Source organism: Scatophagus argus, chromosome 22 (genome assembly GCF_020382885.2).
Source record: "Scatophagus argus isolate fScaArg1 chromosome 22, fScaArg1.pri, whole genome shotgun sequence".
In the NCBI taxonomy this organism is placed as follows: Eukaryota; Metazoa; Chordata; class Actinopteri; family Scatophagidae; genus Scatophagus; species Scatophagus argus.
Genome location: NC_058514.1, coordinates 6,535,819 through 6,560,936, shown reverse-complemented (window position 1 = coordinate 6,560,936; position 25,118 = coordinate 6,535,819). Strand labels below are relative to the sequence as shown.

At 39.8% G+C, this 25,118-nt stretch overlaps 3 protein-coding genes across 6 annotated transcripts; 2 read left to right on the top strand and 1 right to left on the bottom strand.

The window, feature by feature from the left end:
- Positions 1-571: 571 nt before the first annotated feature.
- On the bottom strand, positions 572-23,422 carry LOC124053541 (sodium- and chloride-dependent betaine transporter-like). Of its 2 annotated transcripts, XM_046378787.1 has the most exons (18): positions 23,278-23,422; positions 21,910-22,098; positions 21,148-21,237; positions 14,995-15,192; positions 14,646-14,780; positions 14,018-14,158; positions 13,752-13,866; positions 12,234-12,281; positions 11,368-11,497; positions 10,394-10,528; positions 8,260-8,363; positions 8,048-8,172; positions 7,120-7,232; positions 6,904-7,041; positions 6,187-6,289; positions 3,156-3,256; positions 1,834-1,980; positions 572-1,711 (listed from the first exon to the last, which is right to left on the bottom strand). In XM_046378787.1, the coding sequence occupies exons 4-18, from the start codon at positions 15,179-15,181 to the stop codon at positions 1,544-1,546; spliced, it is 1,890 nt and encodes a 629-aa protein (XP_046234743.1). In that variant the 5' UTR covers positions 15,182-15,192; positions 21,148-21,237; positions 21,910-22,098; positions 23,278-23,422; the 3' UTR covers positions 572-1,543. The 2 variants fall into 2 exon arrangements, with proteins under 2 accessions (XP_046234743.1, XP_046234742.1); XM_046378786.1 differs by lacking the exons at positions 21,148-21,237; positions 21,910-22,098; positions 23,278-23,422 and adding an exon at positions 15,498-16,176.
- LOC124053542 (protein mono-ADP-ribosyltransferase PARP11-like) lies at positions 16,232-19,877 on the top strand. Of its 3 annotated transcripts, XM_046378790.1 has the most exons (9): positions 16,279-16,420; positions 16,520-16,568; positions 16,677-16,801; positions 17,286-17,406; positions 17,583-17,658; positions 17,999-18,071; positions 18,259-18,386; positions 18,734-18,885; positions 18,984-19,877. In XM_046378790.1, exons 2-9 carry the CDS (start codon positions 16,526-16,528, stop codon positions 19,298-19,300), a joined length of 1,035 nt encoding a protein of 344 aa, XP_046234746.1. In that variant the 5' UTR covers positions 16,279-16,420; positions 16,520-16,525; the 3' UTR covers positions 19,301-19,877. The 3 variants fall into 3 exon arrangements, with proteins under 3 accessions (XP_046234744.1, XP_046234746.1, XP_046234745.1); XM_046378788.1 differs by lacking the exon at positions 16,520-16,568 and having other exon boundaries at positions 16,232-16,420; XM_046378789.1 differs by having other exon boundaries at positions 16,281-16,568.
- Positions 20,155-22,732, top strand: LOC124053543 (protein mono-ADP-ribosyltransferase PARP11-like). The gene is made up of 7 exons (XM_046378791.1): positions 20,155-20,863; positions 20,975-21,089; positions 21,186-21,255; positions 21,398-21,461; positions 21,887-22,020; positions 22,108-22,259; positions 22,359-22,732. Exons 1-7 carry the CDS (start codon positions 20,771-20,773, stop codon positions 22,655-22,657), a joined length of 927 nt encoding a protein of 308 aa, XP_046234747.1. The 5' UTR covers positions 20,155-20,770; the 3' UTR covers positions 22,658-22,732.
- Positions 23,423-25,118: the final 1,696 nt, after the last annotated feature.

Genomic DNA, 25,118 nt, shown 5'->3' with positions numbered 1-25,118 from the left:
TCATCACAGCCATCAATGTATAAAATGAGGGCATGAGCATAGCCCTACCGCTTATTTGAAGATCAAACTGCCAGTGGACCTCTGACAGCCTCCAGATGCTGATTGTTATCTTGGTATTAAAAACAAATGTCAATTTTAAGACCCACTTTGACCTGCCTGCCCCACAGGTGGGCTTTTGGAGCTTTCAGGCCACACTTTTTCAGGACTGAGGGTCATCCTGTGTCACATGAAGTGGAGGCAATCGGGAGAGGTGGGAGGCAACTAGGCGGAATAGCCTTGTTAATTGAATGCCGGTTTGGATTACACAGATGACTGAACTTGGCATTATGATGGAGCAAGTTCATGTTCACCAATCACACACATCCTGTGACATCACCCATACAAACACAGCAGTGTATAGAGTTATTTTAAGAACCAGGACGATACACAAATTTGTGGAATACTTTTGGTTTTCTTGCTACAAAACCTGAGATTCATTCACTGAACGGACAAGCTGATCACCTTGACCTTGCGTTGAACTCCCATCCGAAACCAGTATGGACAGAATTAAAAGAGACACAATGCACTGGGATAGTTAGCATACTGATACTTTAGTAAATTCAAAAAGTGCACTACCAATGTCCATACTGAAGCATGAACACATATAATGAATCAAAGATGACATGCACATTCTGAAAGAAAAATTGGTCCCATTTGGTTTGGACATACATCAGTGATAAATGTAGTGATTATGTCAATGACGTAAGAAGTAAACAATGCAGTGTACAAATATCAACGTCCATCACAGCACCATCACATAAAATGACAAATGTTCAAATTTTGCATTGATTGATAGCAACAATGAAGGATGTAACAGATTGTCTGCATTATACATGTGCTACACAACTCTGTTTACAGGTGTTTGAAAGAAAAACTTCATGTGAGAAAAAGCTGAATTACACTGTGGCTCCAGAGGGAGCTGCATGAAGCTTGAGCAAGGGCCTCAAGTCAACTGAGTCGACATCGGTTGGGCCTGACTGAGTTTGAAAATGGGAGGTAGAAAGAAACCCATCTTCCCAGACCTCTGTAGTTCACTCCTTTCATCTCCGATTGAGGCTCAGCGCTACATCAGCACTACAAACACAACACACAATCCTCAGACTGAACTGTTGCATTGTGGGTAATGTAGGCAGCAGCTGTTTTTTTTTTTTATGAAAAAGAATACATGAAACAGTTAAGATGATAGGCACAGGTCTTGATACTTTTTTTTGCTCATTGTAAGTCCAAAAATATTATGGAATATAATGCGAAATTTGAGTACCTTAAGGCAATCAGAGTATAAAGGATTATAGAGTGTAAAAAAAATCTACATTGTACTACTTTTACCTTATTATTCATTCTAAAAAACAAGACAGATTCCCCTGAATATTCATGACAGGTGTAAACTCTTAGAAAACTTTGTATATGATTAAAAAGTGTTTGTTGTCATAGACTCGTACAACTCTATGAGGCCGTCCATGCAGCAGTGTTTGCTGAGGGTCGGTCAGTCTCTCTCCAGTGACCATCAAACGCCGCTGGGTTCCTCCATCATGAGCTTCTCGCTTCTCTCATCCTCCCTCCTGTTTGGTCGAGCCTGTGCCTTGAAGATGACCATTTTAAACAGTGTGAGAATTGGCTTGTGTGGTCGAGCCTGACGCAGATCACTGGATGGTGTCGCCATGTTTTGGTTGTTCTGTTTTCGGGATGTAAAGGCAATTGAAAGGTAATGTTGTTAACACAATGCTGAGAAAAAAAGATTATACTTAAATAAATTATATTTAGAAATTACCAAAAAAAACTTCACTGTTCACTCACCTTACACAATGAGACCAGAATGAATAGTGGGATGCATATCAGTGGAGTGAGGACAAGTAGCCCACCCACCAAGGCACTCCAGGTGCCGGGTACATAACCGTACACCACCAAAGAATGTCTTTGTGTCAGGTTATACAGCATCGTGAACTAGGGGACAGGAAATGGTCGAGTTAGTGCGCTGCTGAGCTTTAAAAAAAACTGTCATGGTGTCAAGAAAAGTGAAACTTGAGCTGAATAAAATTAAATTCTTATATGATAACATATGTAATATATTATAAAGCCTTCCCCTAACTTTCTGATGGTGTTAACTTAAAGGCAGTGCCAGTGTTTTTTCATTTTAATATTCTACATCAGGGGTCATCAATGCATTTGTCCAAGGGCCAGACAGTTTGAGGGCTGGACATTCAAATTAAAAACAAGTAAATTTATCAAGTCCTAATTAGCCTGCTATTGTTTAGAATTTTCGCTTTTTTTCCAAATTCATATATCAGTATGGAAAGACTAAAAACATAGGAAATGCATAATGACAGTCAACTAGAAAATGCTTTCTGTCCTCCACCAAGACGAAAGTCGTTTCTCGAAAGAAAACAGAAAGTTCACCTAACGAATGACTCATTACCTCAACGAAAAAACTACACTTCTCAGGAATGTCAGGGAGTGCACAAAAATATGACAGCTGGCCAACGAAAATAAACCCAAGTGACGTATGGCATCTAACAGACAAGCTTAGTAATTCTCCGATAACTCTGCATTTACCTCCTGTAGTTCGGCCAGTTCACTGCTGTCTGTTAGTATATAAATGAATGCATACAACTTTATGTCAAAGCTTCAGTGCATGAACATGGAGAACATTATGTTGCTGAAATGCTGTATACATAACTATACAGCTGTGAGAAATTGAAATAAATAAATGTAACAAACGAAGAAAATGGTCAGTATTTAACTGTAAGTGACTTATGTGGATTAAACATACAAAAACACCAGTATGCTCCTTTAAGTGACTTGAACGCCTTAGGATTAAGTGTGTTTTAAAATGAGTCCACATTTTCATGTAATTCTCATGTGTGAGCTCAAGCATAATTTCTGACGTCACAGTATGAAAATACATGTGAAACGCTCATTAAAGATGAAAGGTCAGGAGAGGGAGAACCAGGAAGAAGCAAAGATGAGGGGTGATGAAGGGCGGGAGAAAGATCTGTGTGCAGAGAGGTTATAAGTTAGGAAAATAATGAACACAAACGGAAACATGAGTGGAAATGGACATTAAAGCAAAGAGCAAAGGAGATGAATCAGCAGATGTGGCACAGATCTGAGTATCTCACCACACAGATGAGCGGCGTGATGAACAACCAACAGTACTTCAGCACGGGGAAAGGTCGGTACCCAATCATGTCCTCGATGTTGTCATAGAAACGGTCTGCACCTACAAAGCCAAGGATGGGAGGAGTTGGTCAGTCAAAGGAAACAAAATGGTTTTGCAGGAAGACTCAAACACAGGGGGCCCTCGACTGAAACCTCGGCTTTGTGACATCCAGTGGTATCAAAGTACGGATTGTTGTTGTAGTTTGGTAGCAACCTGCTTAATCCATGGTAGTATTTCCATTTTATTCCCCCTATTTGTTCTACCCCACCTCAACCTGCTGCTAAATTAACGTACTGCTTAAATTGGCGGTTGAATATAACTCAGCACATTTACTCAAGTACTGTATTTAAGTACAGACCTGAGGTACATGTAGTTGAGTTAAGCATTTTAATCTCAAGCCACTTTCTACTTCTATGCCACTACATTTCAGAGAATGAAATATTTTACTTTTTAACTCTTAGCTACATTTAGCCGAGTTACTTTGCAAATCCAGATTTTTACATACAATGTGTATAAAAACGTACTTTTACCTTTGATACTTATTTACTGTTTTGTCTCAAATATAAATACATTTGGAATGCAGAACTCGTGCAGGTACTGCTACTTTTGAAGTAATGAGGAGGAAAGGTGAGGTAAGGAGCAGAGGAAGAGGAGGAGTGAGATGGAGATGAGAAAGCTCTTACCCTGAGTTGCCAAATAGAGGAGGAGGAGGAGGAGGAGGAGGAGAGAAAAATGAAAGCAAGAAGAAGAAAAAAACAGAAAGAAGCGCATGAGATCAAGGACACCGATGAGGATGGAACAACATCCGCACGCTGACTTTTTCAAATCCACGTAACGGAATAAGTTTCTCCCTACACAAACCTCACTCTGAGGGGCCAAACGAATGCCTAAATAGCTCGAACTAGGAGAGAAAGCAGCTGCAGAAACTGATCGATATCTCACTCTGAAACGGTTTGCAGCGGAGGATGTGTCGCTGCAAACTAAAAGGATGTTTGAGTTTTTATTCCTTTTAGTTTGCACTGCAAATGAAAGATGAACATGGTGAGCGAAGGCCTCTCTTGCACCACAAAAGCGACGTCCTCCATGTGGCTGAACACACGCAGTAGTTTGTGACAGTGCTGTATTTTTTAGGGTAATTTGATTTGACCAACTATAAATGCTGAATATAAAAAGTGCACTAGATTTACACTGAGATGAGATTTTTAGACACGTAAAGCATATTTGTGAAAGTCAATTTTTTGCGGACGAGTCTATAATTATGTTAGTATTACAAAAATTGCCACGGAGTTTGTATTTAGTAACTGAGTACACTTGTATGACCCAACCCTTTGTGTGTATATATATATTGCATTGTATATAGATGTGAAAGACAAATATGAGAACAGAGGAACTTCCTCCCACATGTTGTAATTTAGCCAGCGAAGTGGTGGGAAGCAGCGAGAGCTCAGAGGATTCTACAGTAATGGCAGAGAAAGACCGGGATATGGAGTGGGAGAGAGAACAGCAGCAAGAAACCATGACACAGATCAAACGTCCAGGAAAGAAAGCGTGTGTGAGGCAGGAAAGGCCTGTTTCTCTGTGATTTCAGTCCAGCAGATTGAGTACTTGGTCATCAACCTGTTGGGTGATTTTTTATTTATTTATTTTAGTGTAAGTGTTATAACTGTTAAGTAGCTGTTTGCTCATTTTGATCACTTTAAACTTTCATAAACAAAACAGCTTTTAAAATTATATAGTTCTTAGTTTTGATAGCAAATGTTTATGTGATATCAATCATTAAATTAAGTATTTCTGTTAATTCATTACAAAGCACAGTCTAGGCTGAAGGATTTAATGTTATCAGCTTTGCAGAGTCAGAGGATCACAGTGAATGTCAGTGTCACTGAGATCAGCCAGCAACAATTATGCGTCGACTAATCATTTGTTCCATTGTTTGAGATAAAAAAGTAGAGCTGGAAGCTGCTGAAAAAGATTTAGTGTGGCTTCTGAAAAAACAGCAGGTGTGTATCTACAGTATACTCTAATTCTAATGCAAAAAATAACAGAATCCTGTTATCTTTTCAATCTCATCAAAATGTCCTGTTGTGTTGTGTTGGTGGGAGCTCCTTTTATGTAGCTCAGGACAGAAACAAAACGTGCATGGATCTCAGAGTTGGATTCCTACAGATAAGATTATAAAGATACAGTGAGTTGAGCTGGTTACTCTGATGAAACAAATGCTGCCGCCGGGATAACATAAGATAAAAAAAAAAAATTATAATGAAGTTCCTTTGCTAACTAGTGCAAAAGTTCCTGGCAAGAGACGATATTAAATTGGAAGCAATATTCTTCAGGAGTCATATTCACACACACTCCTTACTTAGCCTAAACATTTATGAAGAGACAAAACTGTTATCTTAATGAGGACGGGTGGTTGAACAGGAGTCATCCACCGTAGGCAGGCATGATGTCTGCAAAGCGACGGTATGTGTTGTAATCTAAAGTGAGCGGGTGGATGGGAATGAAGGCATTGGAGTTGTTTGTGCTGCGCAGACGAATGTTTGCAACAGACCCAAGTCATCAGCGCATGTTTCCTGTGGCCAGCAATCCTAGTGTTATGATCGCAGTCATTTCTGACATCAATCTGCAGTGTTTCATTAACTCAGTCAGCGCTGTGAGAATATTTCTGCTACCCCTTTGTCTTTCTGCCACGTTCTCCTCTGCTATAGAAGCTCTTTCTTCTCTTATTGTCTCATAAAAGTCCATCTCCAAACAGTTTTTCACCTTAAGAGCCCTCTAAGATGTTTGGGAATAATTTTTGTATTTACAATAATATAGCCAGAAATTGTTTCAAAACATCATAATTCTGACCTTTATAAATATTTCAGATATTTAGAAGAAACGCGTTTCATCACAGCAAAGTTTGTAAATCACTTTAGTGTGGAGAAGCAGCACAGCAGGAGTTCACCGTTTCATGCAGTGCAGTGATTGCAGCTAATGGCGTGACTTACCGTACACCCAGGAAATGACAATAGTCTCAGTACAGGCAATGATGAGGAGACTGGTTCCACTGGGACCGTAGGTGTCCATCACCTGAAAGAGGACAATGCCTCCCTGAAACACAAGCAGGAAAACAAAATCATGCAGGGAAAATAAGTCATAGCAGGCAGGAAGAGATTATCTGTCAGGACTTTTTCTACTTGACTGTCCGGACAATAACCTACCCTAAACAGCAATTTCCTGTGTCTGAGTGCCACATACAGCAGAGCATGCGTTACCCATATTTTACATATACTGTAAAAGTAAACACTTGAATTACTGATGTGTGTAGTAGGCTACATTATGTGTATAGTTTATAGCATAGCGTGGATACTCATTTATTATGAAAAGAGTCAAACGAGATAAAAATCTGCTCAGATGATGCGCATATTGGTGCAAAATACACTGAAGTTAATGAAGGGACTGACGTTAATTGACAGCCATGTGAGCAGTTCTATGAGGTCACTTTGAGCTAAATGCTAATATCATGCTAACATGCTGTCACAGTCCTTACATGCTGACGTTTAACAGGTAAGTGATTACCATATTCACCATCTCTGTTTAGTGTCTATACAGATCAAATGAATACCAGCTGATGCTCAGCCTACTGCAAGGATACACCACAAAGTTAACAGAGTTAATCTGTTATCCAAGAAAGCTAAGGATTTAGAGCTAGCTGTACCACATACCTCAGTGACGAGCGGCAGCCCCAGGAGGAAACAGACAACAGCGATGGCCAAGACGAGCAGCTCTCTGGCGTGCGGCCTCCTCAGGTGACGTGGGAACAGATCGGTGAGGGCTGTGGCCAAGCTCTCCACGCACACAAACTGTGAGAGGGACGATTGGAAAAGACCAGGTCACAATATGAGGTGGAAACAGTGCGTATGATTACATTACATACATACCTGACAGTCAAGCCCCAGGAAGAGGATCATGAGGAAGAAGAGAACAGCCCAGAAGGATGAAGCAGGCAGCATCGACAAAGCCCTCGGATAAGCTATAAAGGCCAGACCAGGACCTACACAAAGCACATGCGTTTATCAATACAGGATGTGTTGTTGCAGTCTTCATTATTTAAAGTCCATTAACGCAGTAGTTGGTAAACTTTCTGGCTTGTGGCCCCTTCAAAGGAAAGAAGACAAAGTATTACTGAACAATGAGAAAAAAGAAATTAAAGTAATTTTTTACAAGTGAAGCATGTATTTTTATCCTGTTGATCATCTCATGACCCCTCAGATTTGCCCAGATAGGGGACCAGTTTTCATACAGTGTTCATAATTTTAGAAACTTTGAAGTAAAAAATCTTCCAACTGTACATGAACACAAGATGCCATCTTGTGGACTTGTTGGTGCTTGTCACCACTGACAAAACACAATGTATTAAAGCTGCCAAAATTAGCCAATTAACCAATACAAAGCAATGCAAAATGAATCAACTGTTTTGATAATTGAATAGGGTTTTTAACCACCACTTGCTCCTTCGGGCATCTTTAAAGATTTGATTCTTTTCTTTGTCATACATATTATTACATATATTATACAGATATTAAAGTGAATATCAGTAGGTTTTGAACTGCTGGTTATACAAAGAAAGATGTTGGATATGAAGATGGTACCTTGAGCTGCGGGAACAAGAGCATTTTCACTATTACTGAAAAAATATATGGATTAATTTAATTCATTGTTGTCACTTCAAAATCAAAAATAATTAAATGCATGCATAAAAAAATAAATATAGAAAGTGTTTTGAGATATTTCAATACCAGCATGTATTAAATGCACATTGAAAGCAGTCAAAATGACACAGATGAAAAAAGTAAGAAATTATCTCACCAGCATTGACAACGTCTTGCATCGTCATGCCCAGCTGCTGTGCCATGAATCCCAGCACTGAGAACACAGCCAAACCAGCAAAGATACTGGTGGCACTGTTCAGACAACACAGTGCCAAGCAATCCCTACAACATACCAAGAACAAAAGAAAATCCTGCACGTGAATGTAAAACTGGAAATGTGATGAGTGACATATTTGTAATGGCACTGACCTGTAGCAGTTGTAGTTGTATTTGTTGTAGCTCCCCAGAGCGGTCAGTACTCCCTGGCACACGGCGTAGGAGAAGAACACCTGAGTCCCTGCATCTAACCATACCTAAAGTGGGCAAGAGAGTCACTTTTGGAAGATTTAGGAGGGACCGTGAAAGCTGACATTGTTAAAATGCCTGAGAGCATATGCTTTCCATTAACTCCTTTCCTTACAGATCAATAATTAAAAAAAAAATGTTCATCAGGTCAAAACAACTAACCAGAACTGTACATGAAATGTGCCTAAAACAGACAAAACATCCTCGTTTTTCTTTTTGTGTCATTCACAACTAAGTGAGTGATTGTGCGCCACATGTGCGTTTGTATTTGTGAGAATTTAGGCTTGTGAGTGTAGGCGGTCCGGTTTACAGGAATCTGTCTGCAGGCCCTCGTCCTGACAGCATCTGGTTAACATTAAAGACACCACTGCAATGAGAGTCTCACCAGCTAAAACACACAGCTGGCAAAGCGCCAAAGCAATGTACAAGCCCTTAGTCTGGCCCCATGGTGGGCTTAACTTATTCCCAGCCTCGGGTGAGAAACGGAGACCAAATTGTCACAAAAGATCTTCATATTTGACCCGGGACAAAGAGGAAACCGTTGTGACCTTAGAAGCATATTTTAATTTGAAGTCCTCTCGGCTGCTCTGCATACAAATTCACACATGCACACACTGACACACAAACAAAAGGAGACACATTCATACATTAAACAGAACCCAGATGCAGGCCAGATCTCCATTACTTCATCTGTGGCTCAAGAAAAGAAAAAAACATTTGCATCTAAAGCATGCTAAAGCAAATCTGTTTTCAAATCTTTTTTTTTTTGGAAAAGCATCCAGCATTGCATAACTCTGCTCTCTGAACAGTAACTGTTTTCACCTGTTTTCGATATTACTCCAAAAGATATTCCCACAGTTTTTCCCTTTTCTTCCAATGATTGTTTAAAAAAACAAAATTTCCACAATGAATCAGTGCTGTTCAGAACGGGATGAGCTCCTACAGGGGCAGCCACATTTTGTCTTCTATCTTTAACTCTAAGGAAATGGTGAGATGATCAGATATATCAATTGAGTTGCATGATGCATGGGACAAAAACATATGCATCCAGTCAAGCAGATATAAACTGGAAAAGAATAAAAAAAAAAACAACAACTCTCTGTGCAACATCAACAAGTCTAGATTGTTTTTTTAATCGCCACTCACAGGAATGTTCATACAAACATGTGCATGCATGCACATACACATGTCCACAGAACACAAGGAAGTGAACCCCTTACACAAGCACAAGCTTAACCTTCAGGGAACCCTGAAGCTGAGAGTCATGCTGTGAACTTTCAAGGGGAAGACAGGGAGAGAGGGGGTGGGGGTGATGATAAAGAAAGACTCCTTTTCTTAAGTCATATTTACTGGCTGGAACAGATGCTGTCATTGTGCAAGAACATGCTAAATGATCCTCTGAATTCTCCCTCTGTTCAGTTTAGAAATGACATTATAATGCAGAGTGAATTCCAGATCCGCTTTAAGAACGCGATATAGAGGGCACTGTGGTTTTTATGAAAATAAATCAAAATAATGTGCACTGACGTAAAATTACGAATTTGGAATCAGTTTAAAGCAAGTAATATTGACATTTTATGAAGTAAATATAGCCTCAAAATGTGTGATAAACTCCCCATGGAGAGCACTGTGCTCCTGAGTGGTGATGTTACTGTAAACTCAAGGGGAAAGCTTACATTCACAAATCTCTCACTGGAAAAGGATTTTCGTTTGCTTTTCTTGATAAGACTCAGACTCGGGACCGGAAGCAAGAGTCGAGGCAAAAAGAAGAGGAGGGAGAGGGGATGAGAATAACAAGGAATTGTATTCTTCCTGTTAGAAAGAGGAATGTTAAAGAGGGAGTGGAGTACTGTAAAGAGACAGATAATGCTACAGCTCGTTGCGATGCCAATGCTTCGTCTAATGACGAAGTACTGACTCTTTCTGCAATTGTTTACATTAAAGTACTGTATTGTTGTGGTATTATAATGTTGGTGCAATGTTGTGTCAACAGCCAACAATGTTAGAAGAACAGTTGATTGTTACAGCAAGTTCTTACATCTGGATCAGCAATCTTGGCGAGGTCGGGCGTAAGGTAATATTTCAGTCCTTCCGCGGCTCCTGGGAGTGTCACTCCACGGAAGAAAATGATTAACAGCAGCAGGTAGGGGAATGTAGCAGTGAAGTACACTACCTGCACACATGAAAATGCACACAAATAGGTAGATTATGACTCCATATGTGCACACAAACTCCTGTATTAAGTGATTTTTTTGGGGGGAGTCAAGCACCAAGCAGAAAACCCAACAATGACCTATTACAGCCTTGCAAAAATGGCATGGCTAATGTGTTAGCAAACACTTGCCTTTTTACAGATTCAGCAGACATGGGCCAACATCGACAGTCATTTATAATTTGTTTTTGGTCACCTCCCAGATGTAAATACTGTATTTAGTCTCCTTTTGGCTTCAATGTTGGTCTGTACCAACATCTGAGGGAAATATCTGGCTCTTTAGCTGCTAAATGTTCCGTAATGCTAAACAGCTAGTCATTTGGTGCTGGGCAGTGACTGTATATAAAGATGGAAGACATGAGAGATCCCCAAAAGTGAAGCAAAAGGCTCCTCCAGTATAGGACACAGACCTCTCATCCTGAATGATAGAAGAGGTCGCATGGTTCAAACTAAAAACTCAAAGCACAAAAAAAGCAGTGAAACATCATAAATGATAGCTGAGGGCTGCTTGCGATTGGTTCAGGTGCATATGGGCAGGAACTCGAGCCTGAGTATCCACAGCTTGATCACTACTGAGCAGTCCTGAGCTCTAAATGCGCAAGATGGCAGCACTCATAGTTGGGATATTTGAGTTTCGTTTTTGAACAGTGGGAGGAAGTTCAGGTGCATGGTCCTCTAGTTTGTCCAGTAGTTGTTTCACAAGCTTGTGGATGTTTTACGAAAGGGGGGGGGGGGGGGGGGGGGGGCTGTTGCCTAATATCAAGAACAGTTTTGTGTATGTATGCTAAAGGAGTACTCGCCTTTCCTGTGGTTTTGATTCCCTTCCAAATGCAGAAGTAACACAAAACCCAGGCAAGAAGGAGACACAAAGCCAGGTCCCAGTTCATCTTAGCAATGGACATGTCATCTGACAGCCTTAACACGCGGTTACTGTGGGAAAGAGATCAGACATATTACCAGACATATATAACTGCATACTCTGCAAAAAGCATGCAGAATATTGCCTGTAAAGATGTGCAATGCATACAAAAAACACTGTGTTCTTTGTTTGCATTCTCCATCTGCAAAAAATAAAAAAACAGCCTACCACAAATGTCATGAGAAGAATCCACAGAAATCCATATTTCCTTTTAGGATGTCCAACAAATTCAAATACAGCAAAAAGGGCCAAACATCTGCATCACAGATACAGCTGTTTAAAGCTGCACTAGTTTATTTTGCACTGTTTCAGTTTATATTAGAAAAGCAGCAGATAAAAAAGGCCACATATTGTTCTCATCATGCAGTTTGACAGAATGTAGTGATTTCCCAATATCTGTTCTGCCACCAGATTAGGAGAACATCATGTGAAGAACAGCAGCCATATTTCATAATATCTAGAAGTGAGAAAAATACACAGAGGCAAAATAGTTGTAGTCAATGTTGGAAGGCGAATAAGGCCGTGCGATTTGTCATTCATCCGAGTAATGTAACCGACTCACTTTCACTGCTGTGTTTTGGGTGGCCGTGGGTCAACTTTTGTTGGTTCACCACTAACATCACGTTCACCCAAGGCCCCAAGAGTAAAGATAGCCTCCCCATGTGCATTAAGAGTTCTCGCTGAGTGAAAGTTCAAGGACAACGACGCTGGGTTTTAAGAAGATAAGTGAAGAGAAGTGTTTCTTACATCCAAAACTGCTCTTCTGGTGATCTGTTCAATGCCAAACTTTCATCCCTGGAAATATAAATAAAAAAAAACTCAGTCACTTTCAATTAAGTTAAGTAAAACAGCATGCTAAAGAACATTTGGTCATTGTTTTAGCTTTGGATGGGTTATCAGTCAAGTTCTTTTCAACTGATTTTCTGTCACACAGATAGCCAATCAATAACGTTTAAAGGGATGTTACTAGCACTGTTTTTAATTATTATCATTATTATTCCAAGAGTTAATCACTTTTTTGCTAAGAGTTAGATGAGAAGATCGATACTATGAACAAAAAGTACAGCACACCACCTGACCACCGTAACCTGTGGCCATGTCTTCAGTTACTTCCTTTGACGGGAGACGACTCATAGAGCTGACTCCATCACGGCCAACATGTCACACTGTACTGATTTTGTTCCCAGTGTCTCCCCCAGCCTATCAGGTCCTTTCTTGTTTCATCACTTCATTCCCCTCACCTGAGCTTCTCTGCTCATCTACCTCCACCTGTTCTCAATCCCTCATTTTTCAAACCCATTTAGTTTGTATCTAAGTCCTGTTTTCAGTTCTCATATTGATCAAGTCTGCCCATCGTCTCCTGCATTTGGATCCAAATGTTCTGCTTACCTTGTGTCACCGATAGTGCTATTGATAATGATAACTGATTATGACAGAACAGCCAACTGTAATTTTTTTAACTTTTTAAAGTTAAAGAGGCAACTTGTCAGCGCTCTTGAATAAAAAAACTATGTTGATGACACTGTTTTTAAATAAATAACTTTCTATCTCACTAGGGGTTAGCAACAAGACGATTTTAGACTGTGATTTAGACTGTGATTGATCTTCACGGCATCCACAATCTACTTTTCAGGCAGATCGTATATTGCAATGTTCAGTGTCCTCTTACTTCTGTTTCTAAATGTCACACAACATCATTCACTAGCACATCAGTGCTATGTAAGCAACCCAGTAGAATGATGTAGTCGACTAAATGGCCGCGCTAATTGGACACTCATGACAAATTGTAAACTATGCCATGTGAGTTATAGCTAGCGGATGAGGACCTTGTGCCAAGAAAGAACTCTTTAAGTAGTTTAAATGGAGACATGCATAGGCTGTTTCAAGCCGAGCAATAGCCTATGGGGCATTTCAAAACTGAGGAAAAAGATCACAGTTTATATTGTGTATTGGGACTGTGAAAAATAGACAATGACTAAAGTGGAAATAGACAATGACTTTTTATGGACCAAATCACCCAGCACATCTAACTATGAGCAAGAAAGCAGTTTTTCCCAGAATGTCAAACAATTATATTATTATGGCATTTTTCTACCATTGAACACTCCAATTGTCAAAAGTGATTTAGATTTATCAGTTCTCTTTTCACCTCTAAACTGTGCTAAGGCAGCAATGAAATGTGTTTTTATTACAGTAACACATGTAAGAACCTCCTACTCTAACCACATTAAAGCATGGGTGTGTTATGATAAAGATGCAACTTACATGTAAGTGACGTTGTCATAGTCAGGAAAGGTGAAGTTGTTGAGGAATGACCAGCTGGAGTCATTTTTAAACAAATGGGAGTTGGCAAAGGTGCTAATTTCACTGTGACATGACACTAAGAGGTTGAGAAAAGAAAGAGGAAGCTGAACTGGGTGTGGCTCATATCAAAATGTTAAAATCCCTCTGAATGCAACAGCTAAGATAGACATGTATATATAGACATGTTTCAGCAAGCTAAGACTGAACTGCCACAAAGCCGGTCTCACCAGTGTTCCACTCATTGTCACATGTGGACCAAGGCAGTGGACTTTTGAAGGAGTTATACAAGTAGAAGAGTCCCCATGCCAACACCACAATGTAGTAGATATTCAGATAGATCACAATCACTTGGGACGCTACGCCGATCCCTGCAGGACACAGTAACACTTGTTAGTGAAAGTCTCTGCTGTCGTTTATTGTATTATGCAACAGCTGCAGCTCCTCAGTGCTGCTTTGGTTCCCAGTCTCTAATGCATATATATATATATATGTATGTATATATACATATATGGATAATACTGTCAGTGTGATTTCACTTTGAAAGTAGTATTCATTATAATGTATTGGCAATTATTGTTTTAGACAAGCTTTGCCTGTTTGAAATTAAGATATTGGCAAAAACAAGCTTGACAGTGGATAAACAAGGCAGCTATTGTTGTGTAAGAACTTTTATGTAGATGGGAAAAAATGATCCATTAAATTTAAATATGAGCTTTTATCAATTCCCTTGCAAACAGCTGCACTTTAACATGAACAGTGAAGAAAGAACAATGCAAATCATGCATTTCCTGCATGTGAACTGACTAATTCTACAAAAATTTGACAATAATCTGTCTAAATCTGTCTTGCTTTTACCCTGGAACATGGGGCAAATCTTCCTCCAGGCAGTCACCCCGCCCTCACTGGTGTACTGGCCCAATGCCGTCTCCAGGAAGAACACAGGGATGCCACAGAAGAGGAGGAACACAAAGTAAGGTATGAAGAAGACACCTGCAAATAGAGATGGAGGAAGAAGAAAACATGTAATCTCAAGGGCCCTGCCCCACCTAAATAACATGAATAGTGACAGAAGAACCAAAGTAAAACCAAAGTTTAGATCTTGTGGACATGTGCACACATTCTTAGCCTATCCGCAATGCTTTTATCCAACTCCAGCAGCCACTTATCCAATGTTACAGCCACAAACCTCATATTGTCCCCTCACCTCCTCCATTCTTGTAGCACAGATATGGGAAACGCCAGACATTTCCGAGGCCGATGATTTCACCAGCCATGGAAAAAATAAACTCAAAGTTGCTAGCCCATTTCTCCCTTGGCTGAACTCCTTCCTCAGGACTCTCCTTCGGTGTGGGCTCTCTAGGAGGAGCGCCTCCAATTGTTTCTTCAGTCATGGTCTCTAAGTCTGTTGCATGCACACATAATAGACACAAGGGACAGTGAAATACAAATCGTGCTTTAGGTTGCAGCTCTCCTCTGTATATGCATATGAGGAACAGAAGCCTTTAACCGATAGCGCTCAAATAATAACTCACACTGCAGTAGCCTATGTTATTGTCCTCTTGTTATTTCTTAAGGCTCTGACAAAACTTCCAAATATCATTAACTGGACATGACTTCAAATAAATCGATTACCTTGTGCAGATGATTACAGAAACGAGACTAAGAAAAAATAGCGTCATAAAAGATATGTGAATGCATGCAACTCACCCGTGGGCTTGATGTGTGCTCCGACGACAAAACACCCCTGATCACCACGCCAAGGCTGGAGAAAAGCTTTATTCTAAAGAGGGGTGCGTCCTGAAGGAGAGGTGTGTCCAGCCCGCAAACACACACATAACTGTCCCCATGGGTACACCAAGTTTAGTGGAAGAAGCACCGCAGTTCTAAATACCTCATTAAAACTGGCCTTAAAGTAACGAGGTTTTAATAATTAGGTGTTGCGGATTAGGCTATGATAGACTTACAGGTGTATATAAATGTGTAAGTAGTTTTCACCGTGTATGAGCTGAGCGCTACAAGTTTTGTAGCCTTATAAAATGTTAATCTGCAAAGTAATTTGGTTATTAATTCCTCGCTGCAAAGCGGGCAATTTTATATAAATCTGCATAAAATCAAAAAGGGAAAACTCAGTTGACCGTTAACATTTCTTTCCACCATTTCAATTTTGTTTATGTCTACAACCGCGAAACAAGCTTAAACACGTTAAATCACCGTTCAGTCAGTCAGTCACCCAAGTTACACACACAAAGGCCTCCGCCTTTTCTGCCCACAGCCTGTTATGTCATGGCTATTTATGCCAGAGACAACAATTTATTTATTTACACATAACCTATTGCAGTCAAATCACGTCATGTTTGCGTTAGATGGACAGGTTGCTCATCTGGCACGACAAACAGGGCAGCAGTGCTGAAACGTAAACGTCACACACAGGGCAATGACGCAATGACGCATCGTGCGTGTCGAACCAGGAAATAAAAGTAAACAACGCAAAGGAAGACGAAAATGTTCTGTAGCGTTAGTCATCGACTCTCATTCCAGTTCTTTGATTGCTGTAGTAATATATTCTTAATGCATGGAGGATTTATATCCCGGTAAAGGCAGGGACCCAGTTAGGGACAGGCCGAAAACTGGTAAGACACCCTTGGAGTTGAGACGAGTCGGGTGCGGCAGCTGCTAATGATAGCTAGCTCGACATGGCAGTTTCCTGTATTATTTGAATTTGTTTACAGGATGAAATGCCCTCACGACCATGGCTTAAAAACATCTCCTTGACGTTAGGTTTGTCACATGAATAAAACATCACCTTGCCCCCTGCCTACTTTCTTTTGTTTTAGTTGCTTTTTCTCTAAATGTGTTATTTGCGTGCTTTCACTTAACTAATTTCAGATTTAGCTATGTTAGCCATCAGATCGTCAGAGGAGGAGTCCACTGAGACTGAGGAGATGGACACCTCAGAGCCCAACTGGTGCTGGTTCTACTTGGCTGAGTGTGGAGTGTGGCACATGTTTGAGGTAGTCCACAGGACATGACAGCTTTACAGTACAGCAATACAGCGATACCTAAGTCTCTGACTGTGTGCTATTGAGAGCCAAATGTCTGCAGGTTATAATGTCACAGACTTGCTCTTCTCCTTTGGCTGAGGTCCACTAGTCGATAAAATTCCTGGGTGTCATTATTGTCAATCCTGTGACATTGTAAATTTACACTCATCACACTAATTTGCATGTATGTTAAATTTAGTGCAGCTGCAATGATTAGTTGGTAAATCAATCACTCAGTGAGCAATTAACTGATTAAGTTAATTGTCAAAGCCAAAATGTAAACAAACATGGGAAATCACTGCTAACAAGCTGAAACTAACATGTTTGCCTTTTTCCTTCAAAATTACGTAAAAGATTAATCCATTATTGTGAAAGTTGCCATGTAAGTGAAGAGGAATTTGCCTTAGTGATTGGTGCATGCAGTCTAATTCATCTTCCTAAATTCCCCTGTCAGATTGATCCCAGTGCAGCCTGTTCTGTGACAAGTGCTCAGATTGAGCAATGCTACAACAGAAACCAACGAGGTGTCATGGAGTTCTACACAGCGAAGTACACCTACAGACTGGACTTCTCAGGTAAAGAAATATTAAAGATACTTCATCAGTCAGGCAGGATTCAGCTCACAGATGTGTGAAAGAAAAGCGGACAAGAGTTCTGGTAAAGACTGAGTCAGATCTAATCCTCTTTCTGAAATTGTGCATGAATATTAACGAGTTCCTGTTGGTCTTGTCTTAATTATATTTCTCTCTAGTTATGCGGCAGATAAATGTAACAACAGGGAAACAGCGACCAATCAAACGCTCCCTCCACTCTGCAACTGGCTTCAGGTAAGATTCAGTGACATCCACAGAACTTTTTGTCATCTAACAAAGAAAAGGTGTATGAGAGAGCAGGATGCAGTTGTTAGTTACGAGACCAAGCTTTAATGGAAAGATCAGTGTTCAAGTGACTGCCAGCATCAGGAATTTTGATGTAAACTCTAGCTTTGAACTTTGGTCTGTCCAAACACCGGGAGCAAGAGAAAAGAGGATTTCTGCATCAGGCTCAAATATCTTAGAAGATGATTTTTATTCGATTGTATGCTTTTCCTAAATGACATTGGTGCATTAACAGAATGAAAATGAACTCGGTCTCATGCTGCTCTCTCTCTCTCATTTATTCTGTCAGGTTTATTTGTGATAATCTTGCCTTGCCAGTGCCATGTCATTGGGAGAGAATCAATACAGACGAGCCCTATCAGGTGAGTGAAGAAACACACATTACTGTGACACACACCAGGTTTCCTCAAACACACACACACACACCGATTGTTGTGAGTTTGACATTCAAAACCTCATATAATAATTTTGAAATCACAAATTAAAACTAGTATTCGTTACTAACCATTACTTTTCCTCTTTAACCCACGTGTGATTGTGATTTTGCAGCTCATCCAGCTCGGAAGAGACACCTATGAGTTTAAAGAAGTGGCCAGACTGTATGAAAGGACTATGGATCATCCAATCAAATCCATCCAGAGGATTCAGAACCTGGACTTATGGGAATTCTTCTGCAGGTAGACAGTTGTTGTACTGTTTTTAAAGGACAACACATTGTCCGAAGAGCTATTTTATTTTATTATTTTATGTTGTGCGTGTATTCATTTACAACAAGTCATTCAGCTCCTGTACACACAACACTCCTTCTGTTAAAGTAAAGCAGCAGAATGAAATCCACTTGAAAGCATTCTCATTTTCATTGAAACATTTAGCTGATTTTAATGAAACATGTGAAACTATCACACTAAGTTTATCTTTCTACATGACTACAGTCATACTGTAGTTTTGAGCCCTTTAAAATCCACTTTGTAACAAAGTGATCAGTACTCTGTGTTGTGTTGTGATTCCTTGGTTCTCCCCTAAGGAAGAAAACACAGTTGCGAAAAGTCAAGCGCACATTGGATATTGAGGAGCGAATGCTGTTTCATGGCACAGGACACAGCAACATACAAGCTATATGTACATTTAACTTTGACTGGCGGCTGACAGGAAGCCATGGCGATGTCTATGGCAAAGGTAGAGCCTTCTGTGTTGTGATGTGACATCATGAAATAATCCACAGCACTTTTCTTTTCATCTGATTTTAACATTTCATTCAATTTTCCACCCTGCAGGGAGCTACTTCGCCCGAGATGCCAAATACTCCAGTAAATTCTGTCACACCACGGGGAAGCACAACACCACCCTGCAGAGACATGGGCTCGCCCCACCAATATTTGCTAGTGAGCCACCCTACAAGACCATGTTCCTGGCCAGAGTGCTTGTTGGAGAATACACAGTCGGTCATCCCATGTACTGCAGACCACCCTCCAAGGATGCCAGCTTCACCAATTTTTATGACAGTTGTGTGGATGATATGGCCAATCCAAAGATTTATGTCATTTTTGACAGCAATCAGATTTACCCAGAGTATCTGATCGAATTCTACTGAAACCTGTATGTGCTTTTTTAAGAAAGGTTGGGTCTAGAACATGGAAGTATTCTGGATATTCAGGATGAGATAGAAAAAAGCTAAAGGGACTTTTGCTCGGGAGCACGAGCAATCTAAAGTGCCTTTGGGATATTGGAAAATTAAAAAGACAGTAAAGACTTTGTCTACAGCTTGTGTACTGTCCAGTATATTGTGAGAGGCCTGCTTTCTGGTTGGGATGTTTCTGTGACATAAAAAAAGGATGAAAATACTGACTGACAGTCAGTTCTTTTGGTGAATTTGAATTAAATGCAGAATCTGTGCCTGCTTGTTCAATATCAGTGCACAGGTGTTTAAAATTTGAGTGGCACTTGCAGCCTGTAGGTTATAGGTGATGTCTTGCCATCAGCCACAGCCCTTCATCCATAGTGCCACGCATGAGCTTATTTACAAGCCATGTCTACATGGTCCCAAACAACAAAACCAAAAACCATAACATGTTCCCACTTACTCATTTAGCACCGTTAGTTAGTGACATTGACATTTCTGTGTACCAAGTACAATGTATTAGGTAGGCATGGATTTTTATTTTTTTGTTTTTTGTTCAAAAAGAAGAAAAAAAAACGCTTCTACCTCTACTTTTTTTTTAAAACCATGCATCAGTGCCCTTTTTCCCCTTTCCATGAAAGGTTTTGTAATTGTGTCACAATGACATAAAGTTGTGATGTTGTGTTCCTTTGTGGTCCTTGAGCAATATGTGTCTGTGTATCTTTTCTTGACTTCAATCTTTACAAGACTTGACCGTGACCACATCCGAGTGTGATGTCTCCACCTGCGAACATCTTTCTTTCGAGGATTAAGCAGGTTTTCTCTGCACCTGGTTTCATTCATCGTCAAAAGAAAAGTGAATGTAGCCAGCACATGTATAGTACTGTAATGAAAATTAACCACACAATGTAACATTGCTTTGCTGTGTGCGTTTCTTGAATTCTCCGTTTGATTGTGTTGAAGCACCCAAAAGAGCAGTCAAAGTATTAAGTTTGCCACAAGGTGGCGCAGCAGTACAGAAATTGATCTTCATGGTGGATACAGACAAGTGAAGGAACTTCCTGATGTCTTCATACTACAGCTGTGTGTGAGTGTAGGCATGTCTGAAGCTATCTGTGTGTCTGTAGTTTGCACGTTACAACTAATAAACTTTTCAACAAAAACGTGTTAAATTATCTCCTTTAAAACCTATGTGTCACAGGTGAAGAATTGGGAAATGACCTCATACTAGTAAGAATGCCACTAGCTCTTCATCTTGGGTTTCTAAGTGAGGAAAGCTGGCCTCTCAGAGGTGTGGCCTTTAAATCACACTTGATTCAAATGAGTCAACACGGACGTCATCCTGAATAGGTACCCAGATACATCAGAGAGAGGAAGGTTGTTTTGTTTCTTACACATTTAATTTTAACTTTTGTTGTGATAATCTATTTGCCTGTCAACACGATGTTTCATGAAGAAATTGAAGACATGGACACTACAGACACCCCATGGCATTGGCATTACCTGGCAGACTGTGGAAGGTGGCACAGATTGGAGGTAAAGTGATTTGGAAACTGTTTATTTTACAGTGAGGCCTTTACCTCACAAAAACGTACACACAGCAGAAAGTGATTCATAGCTGATCTTCTGTTTCTGTCCATGCCACAGGACGACCCTTATAACCCCCTTAGCAGTAAGGACATTGAAAGATACTATCAAGAAAACTCAAAAGGGGTTCTAAGTACAGTTTCATCCAACTGTAACACCAAAATTGATTTTGCAGGTATGTGACTACATTTTCTTATTAGCAAGAAAACAGTACACAGTATGTCTTATTTTACCTGGTTGATATAACTGCCAACCCTATGTTCTTGTACAGCAATGTTGCAGACTGACCTCAGCACAGGAAGGCAAAGAAGAGTCCACCGGGGCTACAACATTGGGAGAAGGTGAAGCAAAGCGTAAAACAAATAAAAATCAGATATAACGTACGCTCATTCTAAATGAGCCATGACTACGTCAGTATGGTTTCCTGCAAAATGAAACTGAAACTCAGCACAATGCAAACTCATTAACTCTTTCTTCCCACAGTTGCTCCTGCTTCAATGAATCTCCTGTCTTCTGGGAAAGGGTTGATCCCACCTGGCCATATCAGGTGATATCTACAAACCAATCCCGTATAAAAACTTTGAAGTAGTCGCAGTCACTTGAGTTACTTTTTCTTGATAACATGAGCATGAGCTGTAATCAGCATAAGTAAGCTATCTGTCTGGTAGGCCCAGTTTCAAATAAAAAAAATAAATGAATCTGTTTTCACAATTTCTTGAACGCAATACAGATAAAATATAGAAAGTAACATCAATAAAGGGACAAGAAATACAAAATTTTGGTTGACATTGACATTGACAAAAACAACCTATCTGTCCCATATCTAAACTTTTATGTTCACCCTTGTGCATGTTTAAACTTCCTGGATGTTTATAAAAATCAGAACCAGCCATTTAAAAACTATAATAAAACTTAAAAATTCTTCTTTGCCTGAAGCCTTTACTAAATGTGCATTTCTAATATACTTTACAGCTAATCCCTCTGAGTGAACTCACCCCTGAATATCAGTGTGTGGAGAGTTATGTGAAGAACGAAGGGCTGTTGGACAGATCCATTATATCAATCTGCAGGATACAGAATTTGGACCTTTGGGACATCTTTTGCAGGTGAGTAGCTCTTTGAGTTTCCTCTCTGCCCTTAACGATCCCTCTTCTTCATAATCAAACTGGTCCCTCTCATTGTTTCTGTCAAAGCAAAAAGAAGCAGCTCATGAGGATTAAAGGCATCAAAGAAATTCAAGAGAGAAGACTCTTTCATGGAACTGAGATCAAAAATGTTGACAGCATCTGCAAGAATAACTTTGATTTACGATTAGCTGGACTGCATGCCCACGTATATGGGAAAGGTAAGTGAGGCAGCAATAATTGTCAGCGAAACTATATGAATGAATGTAACTAAATGTAATGTAGGTCTGACTGTTGACCTGAGTTTCTGTTTTTTTTAGGAATATATTTTGCAAGACATGCCTCACATGCGGATAAATACAGCAGAAGCAGCACACATCCATTGAATACGTATGGCGGGGAAACACAAGGTGTGAGCAGTGAACCGAGGAAAATAATATTTCTAGCACGTGTGATGATCGGCAAATCAGTCGTCGGACAAGACCATTTTCAAAAACCTGATCATGGAAGTTCGGAAAACATTCACGATAGCTGTGTGAATGATGTCAATCATCCCACTATTTTTGTTATTTTTGATCCAAATCAAATATATCCAGAGTACTTGATTCAGTACAAATAAAGTCAACAGATAATCTAGAGCATACATTTTTTATAAACAGAGAGCTTAATAAACAAAGTTCCTGGCAGAACCAAACCAAATGTGTCTATGTGTGTTTATTTGTGTTCCAGCAGTTCATCACCTGAATTTTCATTGGATATAAAAAGGCCGAAAATGAGGAGCCCTGCTTATGATTCTGGACACACGTACTGATTATTCTGTGGTCCGAGGATTTCTAGTCAATTTTATCCTTGACAAATTACGATTAAAATATACAGTAACATCTTGAGACAGCTTATTACTTTTAGGTTTGACTTCTGGAAAAGACAGGAAGGGAAAGATAAGTTCACCCAACATTAAAAGATTGTGAGAAAAGAAAGTGTCCTTAAATATCTAAATATTTTAATTTTTAACAGTACCTGTCATCTGTAGTGGTTCAATATTTGTGTAAGAGGTGCGTTAAGGTGAGATGTTCCTGTTTTGTTTTTTGTTTTTCTGCCAAATCATTCTGCATAATGAGGAAGTATCCGCACCCACTTCAGTCATTCAAAGGATAAGTCTTCTGTTCTTTTTTTTATGGCAAAAAGAAAACAAAACTATAACACATTTTACAGTACATTCAGTATCACATTCCAGCCTACCTTTTATGTCTTAACAAGCACTTCCAACAGGAGCAAGGAAAGACTCTGAACTGAACTTGCTACACTGCTCTCCATGGATGTCGACACACCCCCCAATCTGTGTCGTCTAGAGACAGGTGTTGTGCTTTTACAACTGAAGCAATTACCACACACACCACAGGCTGTTTTGGGTTTTTTTCATACTGGAAGTTTTGTTGTTGTATCGACATCATTCCTGCTACCAAGCAACATCAGTGAAGTAAACAGTGTGGTTGAGCAAGTGCACAGCTGAAACTAGTATCCAGCACAGATAATGTACTTTGGGGAATGTGGGGATTATCTTTGTAAAATGTGTCAATAATCCGTATACTAAAAAATAAACTGACTCTACTTGAATTGGCTGATTAAATTGACCTGCCGCTCAGAGGCAGAAGTAGCAGTGTCTACACACACACACACATATACATATATGTGTGTGTGTGTGCGTGTCTATTTAAATTTCTTTCTGTGTGTAAAAGCAGGCTTTGCGTGTGTGTTTTATTTATCAATTGGTTTTACCAGGAAATTCCACTGAGATTAAACATCCCTTTTAAAGAGCCCTGGACAAGGTGGCAGCCACAAATCACACCATACTGAAATGCAACAGTGACATGATATGCAAAAAACAGAAGAAAAAAATAAATAGAAAAACAGCTGTTCAGACACACTGACACTGAAGAAAATAACCACATGCTCTTAAATTTATCAGTGGACACAAATGCATCTCATTTTAGATCTTGTTGCAGGTTATTTCATGACCAGTGTGCATAGTGTGAGTTAGTTCAATATAAGTAGTTTAGATATTTAGGCAAAAAAAAAAATACACAGCTGCTTGTCTTCTGGCACCTTCAGTATTCAATATTTGATCAGTTTGGCTTCTCTTGTAGAAGTTTTTTCATCAGTATCATTTCAGTCCCATAATCATTTCAGTGCAGATACCCAGCGTCAGACAGCATAATGACGTGTGTGGGGGAAATTGGCCAATAGTGCTTGTGAAGGAAGCTTCATGCAGGCCTGACTCCTCCCACAACTGATTTCCTAATCAGACCAAGTTATGTAAAGGCACCTGTTGCCCTGTGTTCATTTCCAACTAATTTTTTCCACCTGCTGTACCAGAGCTGAGAGTCACTCAGTGAAAGCAATCTGGCTTTGGCCATTGTGCATAATGAGAAGTAACACCGAATTCGAAACTTTAATTTGTCCATCCATTCATCAATTTTCTATGCCTCTTATCCGTAAGGGGTCGGCGGTTACACAAAGACAGACAACCACACACTCTCACACTCACACCTGGGGGCAATGTAGAGTAGCCAATTAACTTAGTGTGCATGTTGGGATTGTGTGAGGAAACCGGAGTACCTGGAGAAAACACTTTAATTTGTAATGCAGTATTCTTAGATCATGATATTTCCATTTTTAGTCTTCTGCCACTGATGTTTAGTTCCTTGCCTTCTGTAAAGCTCACATTTTGAGATGACATAGGGTTGAATTTGTTTTTATTTTTCAACACTCATTCCAATACAATACCTGAGTTTTGCAAGCAGAACAATACTTTTTTAAGTTAAAAAGCTAAAGTTTTTTTAAAATGTTGTTTAAACATGAGAACTAAATAAAAGACAGCCTGTAACCGGGTCATTTAAATCAGTTAAACTCAAAACTATGAATGTCTAATGTGCTCAGTACAGTCAGGGTTTGGTTTCCTGTTCCATCCTGCCATCTGCTGGTCAGTCTGCAACATTTCAGTCATTTGGCAAACAAGCAGCAAAACATTATCAACCTCATTAACATTACCAGAAAATACGTGTCAGCTAATAATTAATTGC